General features: G+C 46.9%; 1 protein-coding gene across 1 annotated transcript; it reads right to left on the minus strand.

Moving 5' to 3' along the window:
- Nucleotides 1-8,335: 8,335 nt before the first annotated feature.
- Nucleotides 8,336-14,528, minus strand: LOC127296370 (actin-depolymerizing factor 5). Its single transcript, XM_051326432.2, has 3 exons — nucleotides 14,348-14,528; nucleotides 13,991-14,250; nucleotides 8,336-8,800 (listed from the first exon to the last, which is right to left on the minus strand). The coding sequence occupies exons 1-3, from the start codon at nucleotides 14,366-14,368 to the stop codon at nucleotides 8,650-8,652; spliced, it is 432 nt and encodes a 143-aa protein (XP_051182392.1). The 5' UTR covers nucleotides 14,369-14,528; the 3' UTR covers nucleotides 8,336-8,649.
- Between the last annotated feature and the right edge of the window lie 287 nt (nucleotides 14,529-14,815).

The following is a 14,815-nucleotide window of genomic DNA, read 5'->3' on the forward strand; positions in this document are numbered from 1 at the left end:
GGTGATACCGCTGCTGCTAAATGGGACCCGCATGTCATCCTCTATGGACTATAAAACTTTCTTTTCTTGAATTATTTTTGGCTCCCGATATTTGGTCACTTGCCTTTTTCTTTCGATCCTCGCCGCCTCTCAAATGTTGAGACCGCTGCTGCTAAATGGGACCCGCATGTCATCCTCTATGAGCAATCAACTTTCTTTTCTTGGAGTTTTTTTGGCACCTCATATTTGGTCACTTGCCTTTTTCTTTCGATCTCATGCCACGTTTGAAACGTTGAGGAACCCGTCGGCTCATGGGACCCGCATGTCATCCTCTATGTGCTATAAAAGTTTCCTTTGTTGGATTTTTTTCACCCTCTGATTTTTGGCTTGCCTTTTTCTTTTGATCCCTGCCCCCTTTGAAACGTTGAGTAAGTTGTTGGCTCAAGGGACCCGCATGTCATCCTCTATGTCCATCAACTTTCTTTTCTTGGATTTTTTTCACCCCCTAATTACTAGCTACTTTCTTTTTCTTTTGATCTCAAGCCGCATTACAAACATTGAGACCGCTGCTGCAAAATGGGACCCACATGTCATCCTCTATGTACAATAAATCTTGGATTATTTTTGGCTCCTGATATTTGGTACCTTGCCTTTTTCTTTCGATCTCATGCCCCCTTTGAAACGTTGAGGAAGCTGCTGCCTCATGGGTCCCGCATGTCATCCTCTAAGAACAATAAAAGTTTCCTTTCTTGGAGTTATTTTTGACCCCTAATTTCTCGGCTATTTGCCTTTTTCTTTTGATCCCCTGCCCCTTTGAAACGATGAGGACGCTGTTGGCAGGTCGGTCCCACATGTCATCCTCTATGAACAATAAAAGTTTCCTTTGGTGGATTTATTTTTGACCCCTAATTAATTTCTGGCTATTTCCTTTTTTTTCTTTTGATCCCCTGCCGCCTTGGAATTGTTGAGAATGCTGCTGCCTCATTTTTCTTTTGTCCCGTGCCGCCTTGGAAACGTTGAGACCGCTTGCTACAAAATGGGACCCGCATGTCATCCTCTATGTACAATAAAGTTTCTTTTCTTGGATTATTTTTGGCTCCCGATATTATGTCACTTGGCTTTTTCTTTCGATCTCATGCCGACTTTGAAACGTTGAGGATGCCGCTGCCTCATGGGTCCCGCATGTCATCCTCTCGTAACGATAAATGTTTTCTTTTCTTGTATTTTTTTACCAACTGATTTTTGGCTTTTTTTATTTTCGATCCCCCGCCGCCTTTGAAACGTTGACGACGCTGGCTCATGGGTCCCCGATGTCGCCTCCCCGTACAAGAAACATGTGATATTTTATTTTGCGGACAATAAACGTTGTATTTCGCTTCCGAGCTATTGCAAACGGATAAATTAAATCTTTATATCTACATAAACAAACTTATATGTTGAATCTCCTTGTTTTTTGTTTTTGCGAAGCATAGGACTTTCCCGTTTTTTTTTTGAGAAAAATCCGACCTTTCCTGTTTTGGAGTGGGCTGAAATTGTACGAGTCAAAAGGCCCAGCAGATAGTTCGAAGGCCCAGATGTCCGTATACATGCCCAATTGAAATCTTTCTTTTCTTGGATTTTTTCACGCCACGATTTACGGCTACTTCATTTTTCTTTCGGTCTGTGCCGCCTTGGAATCGTTGAGACCGCTGCTACAAAATGGGACCCGCATGTCATCCTCTATGTACAATAAAGTTTCTTTTCTTGGATTATTTTTGGCTCCTGATATTATGTCACTTGCCTTTTTCTTTCAATCTCATGCCGACTTTGAAACGTTGAGGAAGTTCTTGGCTCATGGGTCCCGCATGTCATCCTCTATGAACAATAAAAGTTTCCTTTGTTGGATTTATTTTTTTCCCTAATTTCTGGCTATTTGCCTTTTTCTTTTGATCCCTGCCCCCTTTGAAACGATGACGACGCAGCTGGCAAGTCGGTCCCACATGTCATCCTCTATGAACAATAAAAGTTTCCTTTGATGGATTTATTTTTGACCCTAATTAATTTTTGGCTATTTCTTTTTTCTTTTGATCCCCGCCGCCTTGAAATAGTTGAGGATGCTGCTGCCTCATGGGTCCCGCATGTCATCCTCTCGTAAAGGTAAATGTTTCTTTTCTTGAATTTGTTTACCAACTGATTTTTGGCTTATTTTTCTTTCGATCTCCGCCACCTTTAAAACGTTGACGACGCCGCTGGCTCATGGGTCCCCAATGTCAGCCTCCCCATAATGCAAATCCTCTTTACGCAAAGGTTGTATTTCTAGATAGATAAGGTGGATTCGACCGCCATGGTTCAGCACTCGGGTAAGCCTTCTTGCACCGATTAATGGAAGTAGTGTATAGCAAGGTCAAGACATGTGGCTCGGTGTAATGAATCTATTTGAATCATGTTGTGTGTTCAACTGATAGTTCTCTAACGGGTCAGCCAAAATAGAAATTAAGTTTTTTTCTAAAACGGAAATGCAAATTAAGATGAACACAAACATTAGTTATCATAATAGCTGATCATACATACATACTTGCTAAGAGCAAAAGCTTGCCGTAGTTTTACCACCCATACAATTAATTAGCAGTTCGAGATAAGATAACCTTATATAAGTATAACTACAAATGCATTTGCTAAGGGCTCATGGGGCAAATGTAACTAGACAACCGCGAACTTTATGACCAAGATGTCACAAATGGCATCGAAAGATCTTGACCTTCAACTTTGATCCAATGCGAAGTTTGGCACCGTCAATGAACTTTTTCCACCTGGAAGTAATGACCAAGCGGCCATCTGTGGGACTGACGGAGTACCGTCCCTCCACGGTGAGACCTTCACTCTCCATGACGAGGGATATCTTGCCCCTTCGGCCAGCATTGAGATCCTTGGAGATACTTTTAGGCAATTTCGATTCAAAGCAAGAGATACCACCAAAAATTAGTCAATGGCACCAATGCACCGAACCATGTGAGACTTTAAGCAGAGAAGACATCAAGATAAGAGCAAGTTATGCTTTGTCATATACTCACGAATATAGCCTTCTGGATGCGTCCTGGTCACCACACGGGTGGCCACAAGAATGAGCCGAGACCTCCGTGATCCGGGCCGGGCAGCAGGAGCCTGGGCTGGTACACGAGCCGGGTGCCGATGCAGAGACCGCTGGCAGGTGCAGAACGGTGCCTCTAGAGGAACCGGTGCCGATGCAAAGCAGATCGTTGGGCAGGTGCAGAAACGGTGCAGCTAGAGGAACCAAAGGTCGATGCGGTGAGCTCGCTGGCGGTGTGTAGTATATGGGTCCTCTACAGAACCAATGCCGATGTAGGGGACTGCCGGGTAGATGCAAGAACGGAGCTGGTACAGAACCGGTGCCGATGCAGAGAGTGGGAAGCCGGTGCCGTGGCCGGTGTGGTTGCCCTTTGTGACATCCGCTCATGTTCCATCGTGGGATCTGCAGCTTTGATCATGTTAAACCCAGCAAGCTAGAACAGAGGGAATGGTTTAGAACAACTGCTCGTAATGCTTATCAAAAGATATGGGTAGAAAAAAGTTACATATTATATATTTGGAAGTGTCTCGAACTACGTAGCGCTACGTATATCCGCCCGTTTGAGTTTCGATCCTCACTCGTCGCCCTTCTTCGCACCGTAGTCAAAAGCAAACTTTCTCCAATCATGTCCATACAAATATGTGATGGCCTGCGTCTTGTAGACATACACCTCATAGACCGTGTAGGTGTTCATCAATTTGCCATTGCCATGCATAGTGAAAGACCCTTCATGCGGACACATCTGGTTAATCATTGGACGAAGTTCACAAGGTACAGTCTGCATGTGAAAATTGATACAAATGTAAGAAGCAGGAAGACTAAAAACAAGACTTTATTATATGCCAATTCATGCTAAACCACTGAGAATACATACCTGTAACTCTGTGAAGGAGCTACTAGAAAGGTAGATAGAGCCATAGGAGGTGTTATATGCGGGGTATGTACATGGGCCCGCCATATTCCCGCAAGCTCGGCATCGGGATGGTGAAGGAAACATGGGAGGTACTACTGGTGCGTAGCGCTGAATGTAAGTAGAAGAATTAGGTTGTGTAAAGTGCATAGTTCAGAGTAATGCAAATGTTGACAAGCGAGTGCATAACACTATGTTACAAACTGAACAGTGAAAAATTAGTGTATGATGAATATAAGCATGCTAATTTGGTGTTTCCGAATTCCAAAAAGCATTAGACAGAGCCGGTGATAATATATGACATAAATCATGGCATGTATATGTGGCTTAAGAAAATATACCCGAACCCTTGGATGGTTACGGCCCGGCTGGTCCTTGGACTTGAGCTTATATAAGCATCCAGAAGGTGGGGCTGACAGTAACTTGGTGGCAGCCTGCAGATGCCTCATCACAGCAGCTTGCAATCCTTTTGACCAATGAAGGGTTAGCGATTTCCGCATATGAAAATTGAAGAGCAACAGACATCAGCAGTGATATATAAAATGAATCTATGATACACTGATGCATATAGTGCTGGATGTAAGTGTAAGAATAGGTGTGTGTGTTTCTGAACTATTGGTAAGCATTAGACAAAGCCGGCAATAAACAGACAAAAATCAAATCATGTATGAGGATTAAGAAAATATACCGCTTATCGAAAAGGGTACCACCCAGCTGGCCCGTGGCCTTGTGCTTGAGGAGGTTTTCAGAAGATGGTGGCGGCACCATCGTCTTCACAGCAGCCTCATCAGGATCATTTTTTATCCATTTGAGTAGAGGCACAGAAGTTCCATCCTGCATATGAATAGCAACAGAACTCATCATTAATATTTAATAAATCTATGAGATAGACTGATGCAAATAGTGCGGGTGTAAGTGGAAGAATAGGGTTGTGCATAGAGAACAGTTGACAACAATGCAAATGATTACAAAAGAAGCCAATGGAAATCAACAGTTTATATACTGGATGAGACAGACTGAAAAGTGAAAAAATAGTGTATGATGATTGTAAGCAAACGCAGTGTTTCTGAACTTTTGGTAAGCATTAGACAAAGCCAACAGTAATTAAACAGATAATAATGAAATCATGTATGTGGATTAAGAAAATATACCAGATTCATTAAAAGGTCACCACCCAGCTGGCCCATGGCCTCGTGCTTGTAGAGGTTTTCGGAAGATGGTGCCGGCACCATCGTCCTCATAGCAGCCTCATTAGCCTCATTTTGCATCCACTTGAGTAAAGGCGCAGCAGTTTCAGCCTGCATAAGAATGGGAACAGATCTCAGCAGTGATATTGAATGACTCTGAGACAGACTGATGCATATAGTGCTAGATGTAAGTGGAAGGGTATGGCCATGTATGGACAACAGTTCACAACAATGCAAGGGTGTGTTTGGTTCTGAAACAGCGTGGAATGGAATGGAATGGTTCCATTTCAGAGGAATGGAATGGTTAAATTTTTGTTCGGTTGGGATAAATGGAGAGCAGAAGAGATCGAGGTTAAACTAACCATTTGTCTCAAAATTGTAATTAACAATTGCAAATGACATTTTAATCTCAAAGTCGTAATTAACAGTGCCTAATGGTGCTCTTTTAATCTAAAAATCGTAATTAACATCATTTTTTGTTGGGTTAGGGGAACTGGAGTAGATGAACATTACTGTATGATGATTGTAAGCAAACGAAAGGCTTGGTTGTTGTTGTTGTTGTTGTTGTTGTAAACTTTTGGCAAGCATAGAAAAAACCGACAATAAACAGAGAAAAATCAAGGCATGTTTTGTGGATTAAGAAAATATACCATATTCATTAAAAGATCAGCACCCAGCTGGCGCGTGGCCTTGTGCTTGTAGAGGCATTTAGAAGATGGGGGCGGCATCAACATACTGGCAGCCTGATCAGCCGCAGTTTTGATCTTCCTTTTGAGTAAAGGCCCTAAAGTTTCAGTCTGCATATGAATAGCAAAACAAAAGGCAGACCTCAGCAGTGATATTGAATTACTGTATGAGATAGACTGATGCATATAGTGAACACTAGCTATGGACAGACAAAAAACTAGTTAACTCAGCTTTGTCTAGATATGAATGTACTACCACCATCCAAAAGCTTAAGGCTTATTTATTTTTGAGAAATCAAAACAAGCAAAGTTTGACCAAAATTTTAGAACATTCTATCAACAAATATAATACTGTGTAGATACCGTAGGAAAATATATTTTATTATCTATTTAATGATATTAATTTTGTATTTTGCATGTTACTGATTTTTGGTAAAAGCTTGAATCTGAATATCTGCCCCTGGAGATGGAGCTTAAACTCTAGCCCCTGGGTGTGGTTGCCGGTGGAGCAAGTCATGGGAGAGACCGTGCAACTCCCAGTGGTGCAGGTCAGTGAAGAAGGCATGGCGGGAGGAGACAGGTTGGCCTGGCGGACGGGAAGCTCGGGCTTGGCTCGATCCGGGTAGGCGAGCTTGGGGGTGACCGCGGAACATCACCGGAGGAGGGGAAGGGGCGGATGGGCTAGCCTCGTCTAGTTTCTCCGGTTATGAAATTTGGAGAAGCATCCGGTGAAATTTGGATGAGCACCACCGAGCCAGCAGCATGCCTCTCCAGATATCCGCCCGGCCAGCCATGATAGCCGCCGCCCGTGGAGAATTACCCCAGCACGCTCGCCTCCCCAGATAGGTGCCCCAGCCAGCTAGGATCGCCGTCCTCGGCGAACTCCCCAGCACGGCAGCATGCCTCCTAGTCCACCCCGCTCGCAAACCACGCCTCCTACCCCCGCCGCAGCGGCTGCTGCGTCGACTGCATCGACCACCCCAACTCCATGTTCCGGAACTCCCGCACCTTGTATGCCGGTGGTCATACTTGCACCACGTAAATCGAGATGCCAAGGAGACAGCGGCCGTGGCTCTTCCTCGTAGTCCGGCCGTCGAGCACGCGGAGCCACCGACACAAATAACTGCCAAGAACTCGTCCTGCCCGGCGCTTGGAAGTCCGGCCAGTTTAAACTCGGGAGAGTCGTGTGGGGCAGGCCGGAGTGTCTCGAGATTTCTGTATCCATGCGAAACTGTGCAACGCTTTGACCACCGCCCAACCGAGAACTGCCCCTCCGCTCAGTTCGGGATGATGGGATGAGAACATGACTATCTAGGCTACCAACCGGTAACCAAATTTGAAGGAACCGGCAGCAAACAGGAAAAAGAGAAAGAGATGTAGAATAACCGGTGACATCCTATGAATAATAATAATAACACAGTATAAATTGTTCGCATCTGCAGCGCTAAAATCGTGATGAACAGTAGAAAATCACTTAGGTGGCATGGCTAAAGAATCGGTAAATTGTAACACATTTATATAGGGAATAATAAGTCCAGACATGAAGTTCAGATTTATGATTTTTTTCCAAGGTGGTATGTTGCTCGTGTTCACTTTGAATTTTACAATTTGTTTTACTTTTAGGAAATCGAACCACTTTGGGGTTTTCCCCTCGTTTCCAAGAAACGAAATTGTGTACTCACTCTTCTGAACCGATAGAACTCACTTTGGTTGCTCTAAGTTGTAAGCTTGGTTAATGTTACTGACCTACCTGCTCAGACCACACCTACTCCCTCCATCCTCAAATAAGTGGACATCTAGCTCTAAATTTTGTCCACAAAAGAGTGTACTCCTATCTTCCCAATGCATTTAAATTGCTTCTTTCTCATCACACGGAAAATATCAAACCCAATAATATTGAGTATATGTTCTCCTTGTTTTCTACGTGCACTTAGTTCATTAAGGGTGAAATAATTAAAGATGAGAGATGCATATTTCCAATCATTTATTTGTGGACGGAGGGAGTAGAGGATACACGCACACCATTGGATATTGAACTGGAAGACATCTAGGTCGTTGAACGAGGATGAAAAGCTGATTTCTTTTTAATGTGGCCGGGTCTTCCATTGTCAACCAGGGTCGATGGTTTCATTCTAACCGACTACAAGCTGCACAGAGATTTTATGTATTCTTTTTTTTAGATGGTTGATTCATGCTGCCACTTTGAGTGGGCATTTAGAAGTAACTATGATATACTATCAACTATACAATAAAATTGAGCTGTATGGCTAGCCCCTATGTCATCTCTAAAATTGAGCTCAGAGAGTAGTAGTATGTCTTTTTCTTTCTTAATAGTCCTTTGGCCTCTACTAATGAATAGTGTCAAATATATTTCTCAATAAATGCAGCAATGCGCAAAAGGAAAAAAAATGCTTAACATAGCTGAACAACTGCTGGAATCATGCCACCGGACCAGTAACAATGTAAAGCAGTGGATCATATCTGGAACCACGACATAGCAACCATATTTTAACCGGAGCATCATCAGTATCAGTAGAATTTCTACGTCGCACGCAGAGATGGACGCTTCATTAATCCGCTGCCACTCCCTCAGAGCTCCTATACATTCATTCATCACACCACACGTAAGGCGCCATCTCTCCAAATACCAAGCAACACGTAGAAATGGCAGATTCGTCAGATCGCATCAGGGGTAGCTAGCAATAGCAGAGCACGCACGCCAGCCCCAATTAGCATCCGTTCGATTATAGGTACAGCGGCGATCGACAGACAGATAAAGCTCACTCGCTCAACTCTTCGGCGCACGAACGAACAGGCAGCTCATTGCGCCCGCTCTCTGATGACGTCGAATCCCATCTCGGAGGCGTCGGTGGCCTGAACCTCGTAGTGGACGCCTTCCAGCACCCGCCGCAGGGCTTGCTTCGACGTCGCGTACAGAATCTTGGCCCTTATCCTCGATGCCGCCGGTGACCTGGAACGGAAAGCAAAGCAACGAATCAATCGCCGTCGATGGCTGCATCCCAATCCCACTGAATTATATGTAACCATCTTGTAGTGTATTGTATGTACTCGATCGCATCAGACAATGCAACAGCAGCAGGCAGTTGCCATCGAAACAAAGCACTTTAGCAAAAAGGAGACCACCGGAGCTGGTGGTGGAGACTTGCTAACAGTACTTAAGTCACCAGCTCTGATAATGTTTTGTTGGCCCAGACCCGGCAGTACTCTCGCCGATCTGTTACCAAACACAGCCCCTGTACGTCGAGTACTTTCCGACGTAGACGACGAAGCGATTTCCGGCGAGACGTCACGCACGTACCAATCACCAATCCGCCTAGATGTGCACGTATAGCAAATCAGCTAAGCTAGCTAGCAGCTAGCTCGATCTGTTGCAAGCAGCAACACAACCCACGCACACAAATATTGATTGGATTGCCAAAGGGCCTTGTCGGTCCTTGTGCTTTTTCTATTGATTCTCAACTCACGGTGGTTACAGAGTACAAGGTAGGCCTCAGCTTTTATACACGCAGGTAATCAGCTAGTCCTACTCCACGTAGACTTCCAATCCTAACCGGAGACATACGTCAGAACCTACTCGTATATGAACTCTAGTCCTATACGGAGGTTACGTCCACGACACCGTGCTGGTGTTGTCGTGCTTAATGCTAACAATCACCCCCTAAGCACGACACGTACTTCACCTTGACCTGGATCCCACATTCGCCAGCTGCTTCCCGCGGGCGTCATCTTTGGCATTGCTTTCGCCGCTCCTCGTGGAACCCATGCCACCGACTTTACCTTCGTCGGCTTCTCCATGGCTTGACGCTGACCTTCCTTTTTGTCCGCGTCTTCAGTCTTCACCGGTACCTTGATGAAAAACCATTTCTTTTTGCGTTTCATCTTCACCGGATTATTCATCGTCCGAATTTGCTTCTTCGGATAGTAGTCCAACACGCGTCGCATGCGTGCTCGCATCGGTCGTAGTCGTCTCATCTCCAGTGCAGTCGGAGATAGCACGACGTACTCTTCAGCGTCCGACGTCGCATTTGTTTCTTCAATTGAGGGTCCTTCATTTGTTGGTTGATGACCCACGTCGCTCTCTCGCGACTCGCCAATGTGATCTCGCCGAAGTTCTTTCTCGCCAAGATTCACACGAACTTGCATGCTGCAGCTACTAGCAACGCTAGCTAGCTCCTTGCCTGATGGGTGCAACTCAAGCCGATTCTTTTGGCCATCATGTACCCACGTACGAGGCAACTCACATGTAGCTAGATCAATTAGCTGGAGACATGCATAATGTGGCTGCTTATTTCTTGCTAGGATGTTAACTTCCATCCCGTCTGGTGCAACCTGAGCTAGGCTCCTCTTTTCTTCTGGCCCGGTCAAAACAGCAACACGGCTGCCCTCATCCGGCCTTGTTTCTGGGCTAGTGAGCCCTTCTTTACTTCCTAGACCTCCTGACGAATCCCTATCGTCTGTCGCAGAATCTGGGATGTGCTCCTCTGAACCTTTCTCTAGTTCGTACGTGGAACCTCCACGAGGCCCTTTTACTTGGCTGGGCAAGTGCACACCAAGAAATAAGCCTCCTGGTTCCCAACGTGGACACCATGCTTGTGAGCTTCCACGCCTGCTTGGTGGGCTCCCGTATGCACCTCCTGCCGGCCTGCTAGCCTCGCTAGGAGTGGTCCGAACTGAGCTCCCGTGGAGCTCCACTGCTGAGCCTCCTGGCGCACTGCTGCCTAGATTGTCTGCCCAAGCGCGCGAGCTGCTGCTCGCTCTGGGGCTCCCACGCGGAGAGACACCTCCAGGTGTAGCGCCTGGAACTTCACCGCTGGATTCGCTCGGCTCATCTCCAGGTCGAGCGCGAGACACTAGCGAGCGTGCTGCTGCACCAACGCTTGTGTCTGGCCAAACTTGATCATCTGCATGCCTACAGTCACTGTGTCCAACAGTGAAAATCTCTTCCGGTTCCGTGGAGTTCCAAATCCATGATAAGTCTTCCTCGAAGACTACGTCACACGCGACAATCACCTTGTTAGTCGAGGGATTGCACAAACGATACGCTTTCGAGCCTTCTTCATAACCAGTCATGATCATTGGAGTATTCCGATCCGCCAATTTGCTTTTATGGCTAGACACCGTCTTGACATGCGCCACGCACCCGAAAGTGCGAAGATGATCAACCGAGGGCTTTCGTCCGTACCATGCTTCGTACGGAGTCCCACCAACCATACTCCTAGTTGGCGCCCTGTTCAGCAAGTAGACAGCCGTGTTGACTGCCTCACCCCAGAACTTTCCTGGCAAGCCTTTACTCTCCATCATGCTCCGTGCCATGGCCACCACCTTATGCTTCAATTCACCACCCCGATCTATGCGTAGGGACTTCTTCACCCTCGCCTTGACCTCTCCAGCTTCCTTGATCTTCTCGAATGCTTGTATAGCTTGATCCTTACTTTTCAGCAACACAATCCACATGTATTGACTGAGATCATCCACCACAAGCATGAAGTACTCATTACCGGACGGGGTTGCGGGTGAAATTGGACCGCATATATCGCCATGCACGAGCTCCAAAGCTTCACTTGCCTCAAACGTGGTTTCACATGGGTACGGGGCACTCCGTAGCTTCTCGACGACACCTTCGTCGCATAGCTTATCCACGTGATCCACACACGGTAGACCGTGATCCATCACAATCTCCGTAGCCGGTGATGGAGGAGGTAGCTCCTCCTCGTCCTTCTGCTCGCATACTTCGAGCATCAGCATCATCGGTCCATCATCTCCTTCCTGGGCGATGAGAGCCCTTTCCTTCGGTTTTGGTGGTTTTCGGCAATCAACCTTGAAGTGACCGAGCTCGCCGCAGTTATGACATCTTACTTTCTTTATGTCAAACTTCCTCCTCGGCGGAGCGTCATCCTCGTCCTCCCCTGCGATGTACTTTTTCGCCGGGCGAGAAGCTTCTTTATCACTTCACCGTTATATGCCTTATCACCCTTCTCTTTGGCGACCACCGCCTGCCACTGGGCACGGGTAAGCATAACGTGCTCATCCGGTACCGCATCACCGTAGGTGATCTTCATCCGCTCATCATGAGCCTTGAACCGTCCAACTAGATCATCCATCGTGAGAGTCTTGAGATCGACGCACTGCTCGATCGCCGAAACAACGGACAAGAAACGCGGCGGCACCGCGCGAAGGAAACGCCTTACGATCGAGATCTCCTCGAGCTTCTCGTCGATCGCGCGAATCCCATTGACCAATGTAGCGACCCTCGAAGCGAAGGCGTCAAGCGTCTCATCTTCTCCCATCTCCAGATTCTCGTACTTCTTCTGCAAGGTTTGTAGGGCCGCCTCGCGGACGCGCTCGTGACCAAGATTTAGCGTCTTGATCGTCTCCCACGCCTCCTTTGCAGATTTCTTCGAGATCGTGTCGCTTCACGTCCATCGGCATCACCGAGCAGATGGCCGTGAGTGCCTGTCGGTCCTTGCGGTACTTCGACGCGCCCTTCTTGAACTCGTCGCCGCACGGATCGACAGCCTTCCTGCATTTCGTTGGACTCGAGCGCCCACATCATCGTGGTAGCCCACACCGTGTAGTTGTCGCGGATGTACTGCGGGTACTGCGTCGACACCGGTGCCGCGACGCCGGAATACTCGCCCATCTCCTTCGTCATGACCTCCCGTTACTAGGAGATCCTCCACGAGGCTCTGATACCAATTGTTGGCCCAGACCCGGCAGTACTCTCGCCGATCTGTTACCAAACACAGCCCCTGTACGTCGAGTACTTTCCGACGTAGACGACGAAGCGATTTCCGGCGAGACGTCACGCACGTACCAATCACCAATCCGCCTAGATGTGCACGTATAGCAAATCAGCTAAGCTAGCTAGCAGCTAGCTCGATCTGTTGCAAGCAGCAACACAACCCACGCACACAAATATTGATTGGATTGCCAAAGGGCCTTGTCGGTCCTTGTGCTTTTTCTATTGATTCTCAACTCACGGTGGTTACAGAGTACAAGGTAGGCCTCAGCTTTTATACACGCAGGTAATCAGCTAGTCCTACTCCACGTAGACTTCCAATCCTAACCGGAGACATACGTCAGAACCTACTCGTATATGAACTCTAGTCCTATACGGAGGTTACGTCCACGACACCGTGCTGGTGTTGTCGTGCTTAATGCTAACATGTTTCTCCTGTTTCTTGACAAGCCAATGAAGGTGTAATTAGATTACTGTAAGACAGTTGACCGAGAGGGAAATTGTTGGCATGGGCGATGGCTGCTTTTGAGCTGGGGTTTATAAATAATTCTATAGCAATATACTAGAACAGAAGGACAGACAGATCTGCACAACAGGTGGATACACTCCAGATCTGATCTGATTAAAGGCCCTGCCTTAGCTGTGGATCCATGGAAAGTACTAAAGACAACAGTAATGGTACAATTAAAAGATGCCGGGCAGGGAGAAAGATGGGTGATAATGGCCTTGTCAAGAAAGTTCGGTCCCTGTCGTGATCGCGACTAAAGCCGCCACCAGAGTTTGACAAGGCAGCGGGGATGGGTGGGGCAAGAGCATCCTTTGTGGAAAATAGGAAAAGTTTGATGCGTATTCCTCCTTGGTGATAAGGATGCGGGGACTGATTGCAAAGTCATTTGGTCTGCAGATTTCTAGTCAATTTCTTGATGCTCCCTGGCACCTTGGTTTGTGCAGGTGAAGATGCCCATATCTTAATTTTATTCCAGGCTTCTATCTCACTGACGATGCAAGATGTGATTGCGACTATTTTAATTGCTAGCACTTACGTCATGTAATTGCCAACTTCATCGTCTTCGGTACGCAGCGCACACGGCCAAGAAGGATTTGGTTTATTAGCCAGTTGTCAGCTGCCGTAGTTTACCGAATGACTTGCATATCTTCCAAGCTGCAGTTGAGCTATACGGAGAAAAACTTGGCAGGCAGCCGAGGTTTGGACAATCAAGGCTGTTTATTGGTATACCGTGGGCAGCCAGCAAGGAATGCGTAAGCTAGAATCTAGACCTTATTATTAGCCTCCCTAGTTCCAAAGGATTCGAGATCAATCAAGATCGAGGTAATTGGTTGCGACGATACAATCGATTTAAGGGTCCGGGCCGAGGAAGGTGAAACGAAAAGGAATTATACCAGGCGATGAAGAAGATCTTGCTCTTCTGGCAGTTGTCGACGGAGACGAAGTCGAAGTCGAAGACGGCGTAGCGGCAGTCGTCCTTGGGCAGCGCCGCCACGAGCTGCTCGTACCCCTCGCCGGGGCCGCCCACCTTGTCCACCAGCACGGCGCGGGTCTTCTCGTCGATCTTGTACACCACGAAACGGTGGACCTTCTTCCACTTCATCTCCGTGAACCAGCTCTTGCACTCGTCCTTGATGTTCATCCCCTGAGTCGCCTGCGCAAACACAAAACGCTGTAAATCCATCCATTCCATGCTCCTGGCTCTGCATGACCGGACGAAAGAACAGTGAGATGAGATGCTGGGTTCTTACCATCTTGTAAGCCATTGCCATGGCTGAAGCTCGTCGCCGGTGGGCGCAGCGATGAGGAGGGAAGGGTCGCTGAAGGAAGGGAGGGTTCTTCTTTGTTGGTGGTTTGAGGAGGGATGAGGAGGAAGGGTACCCTCTTGTGTTGTGCTTCGTGGGTTTGGTCCTCTTGTGTCTGGACAATTAGGTGAGGTCGAGTCGACTTTATACAAAAGAAGTGTGGCAAGCATCCCAAAATTCGATTCCGCTCCTTTTTCAAAAAAAATAATGGAAACGCCAGAATGCAACTTGGTAAGAGCCCTTCCCCACACATGCCTTCCTTGTACCATGTTGCCTGCACGCATGCCCATTTTCTCAAAATAATGGATGCTTCTTTGCATTATATATCTATATAAATACTTTAAAAGTATGTGAATAAGTAAATTATCTTTCAAGATAATGGTCAAAACAGTTCGAGTTTTTTTCTCTTGTTCC

The sequence above is a fragment of the Lolium perenne genome, chromosome 4 (assembly GCF_019359855.2).
Source record: "Lolium perenne isolate Kyuss_39 chromosome 4, Kyuss_2.0, whole genome shotgun sequence".
In the NCBI taxonomy this organism is placed as follows: Eukaryota; Viridiplantae; Streptophyta; class Magnoliopsida; order Poales; family Poaceae; genus Lolium; species Lolium perenne.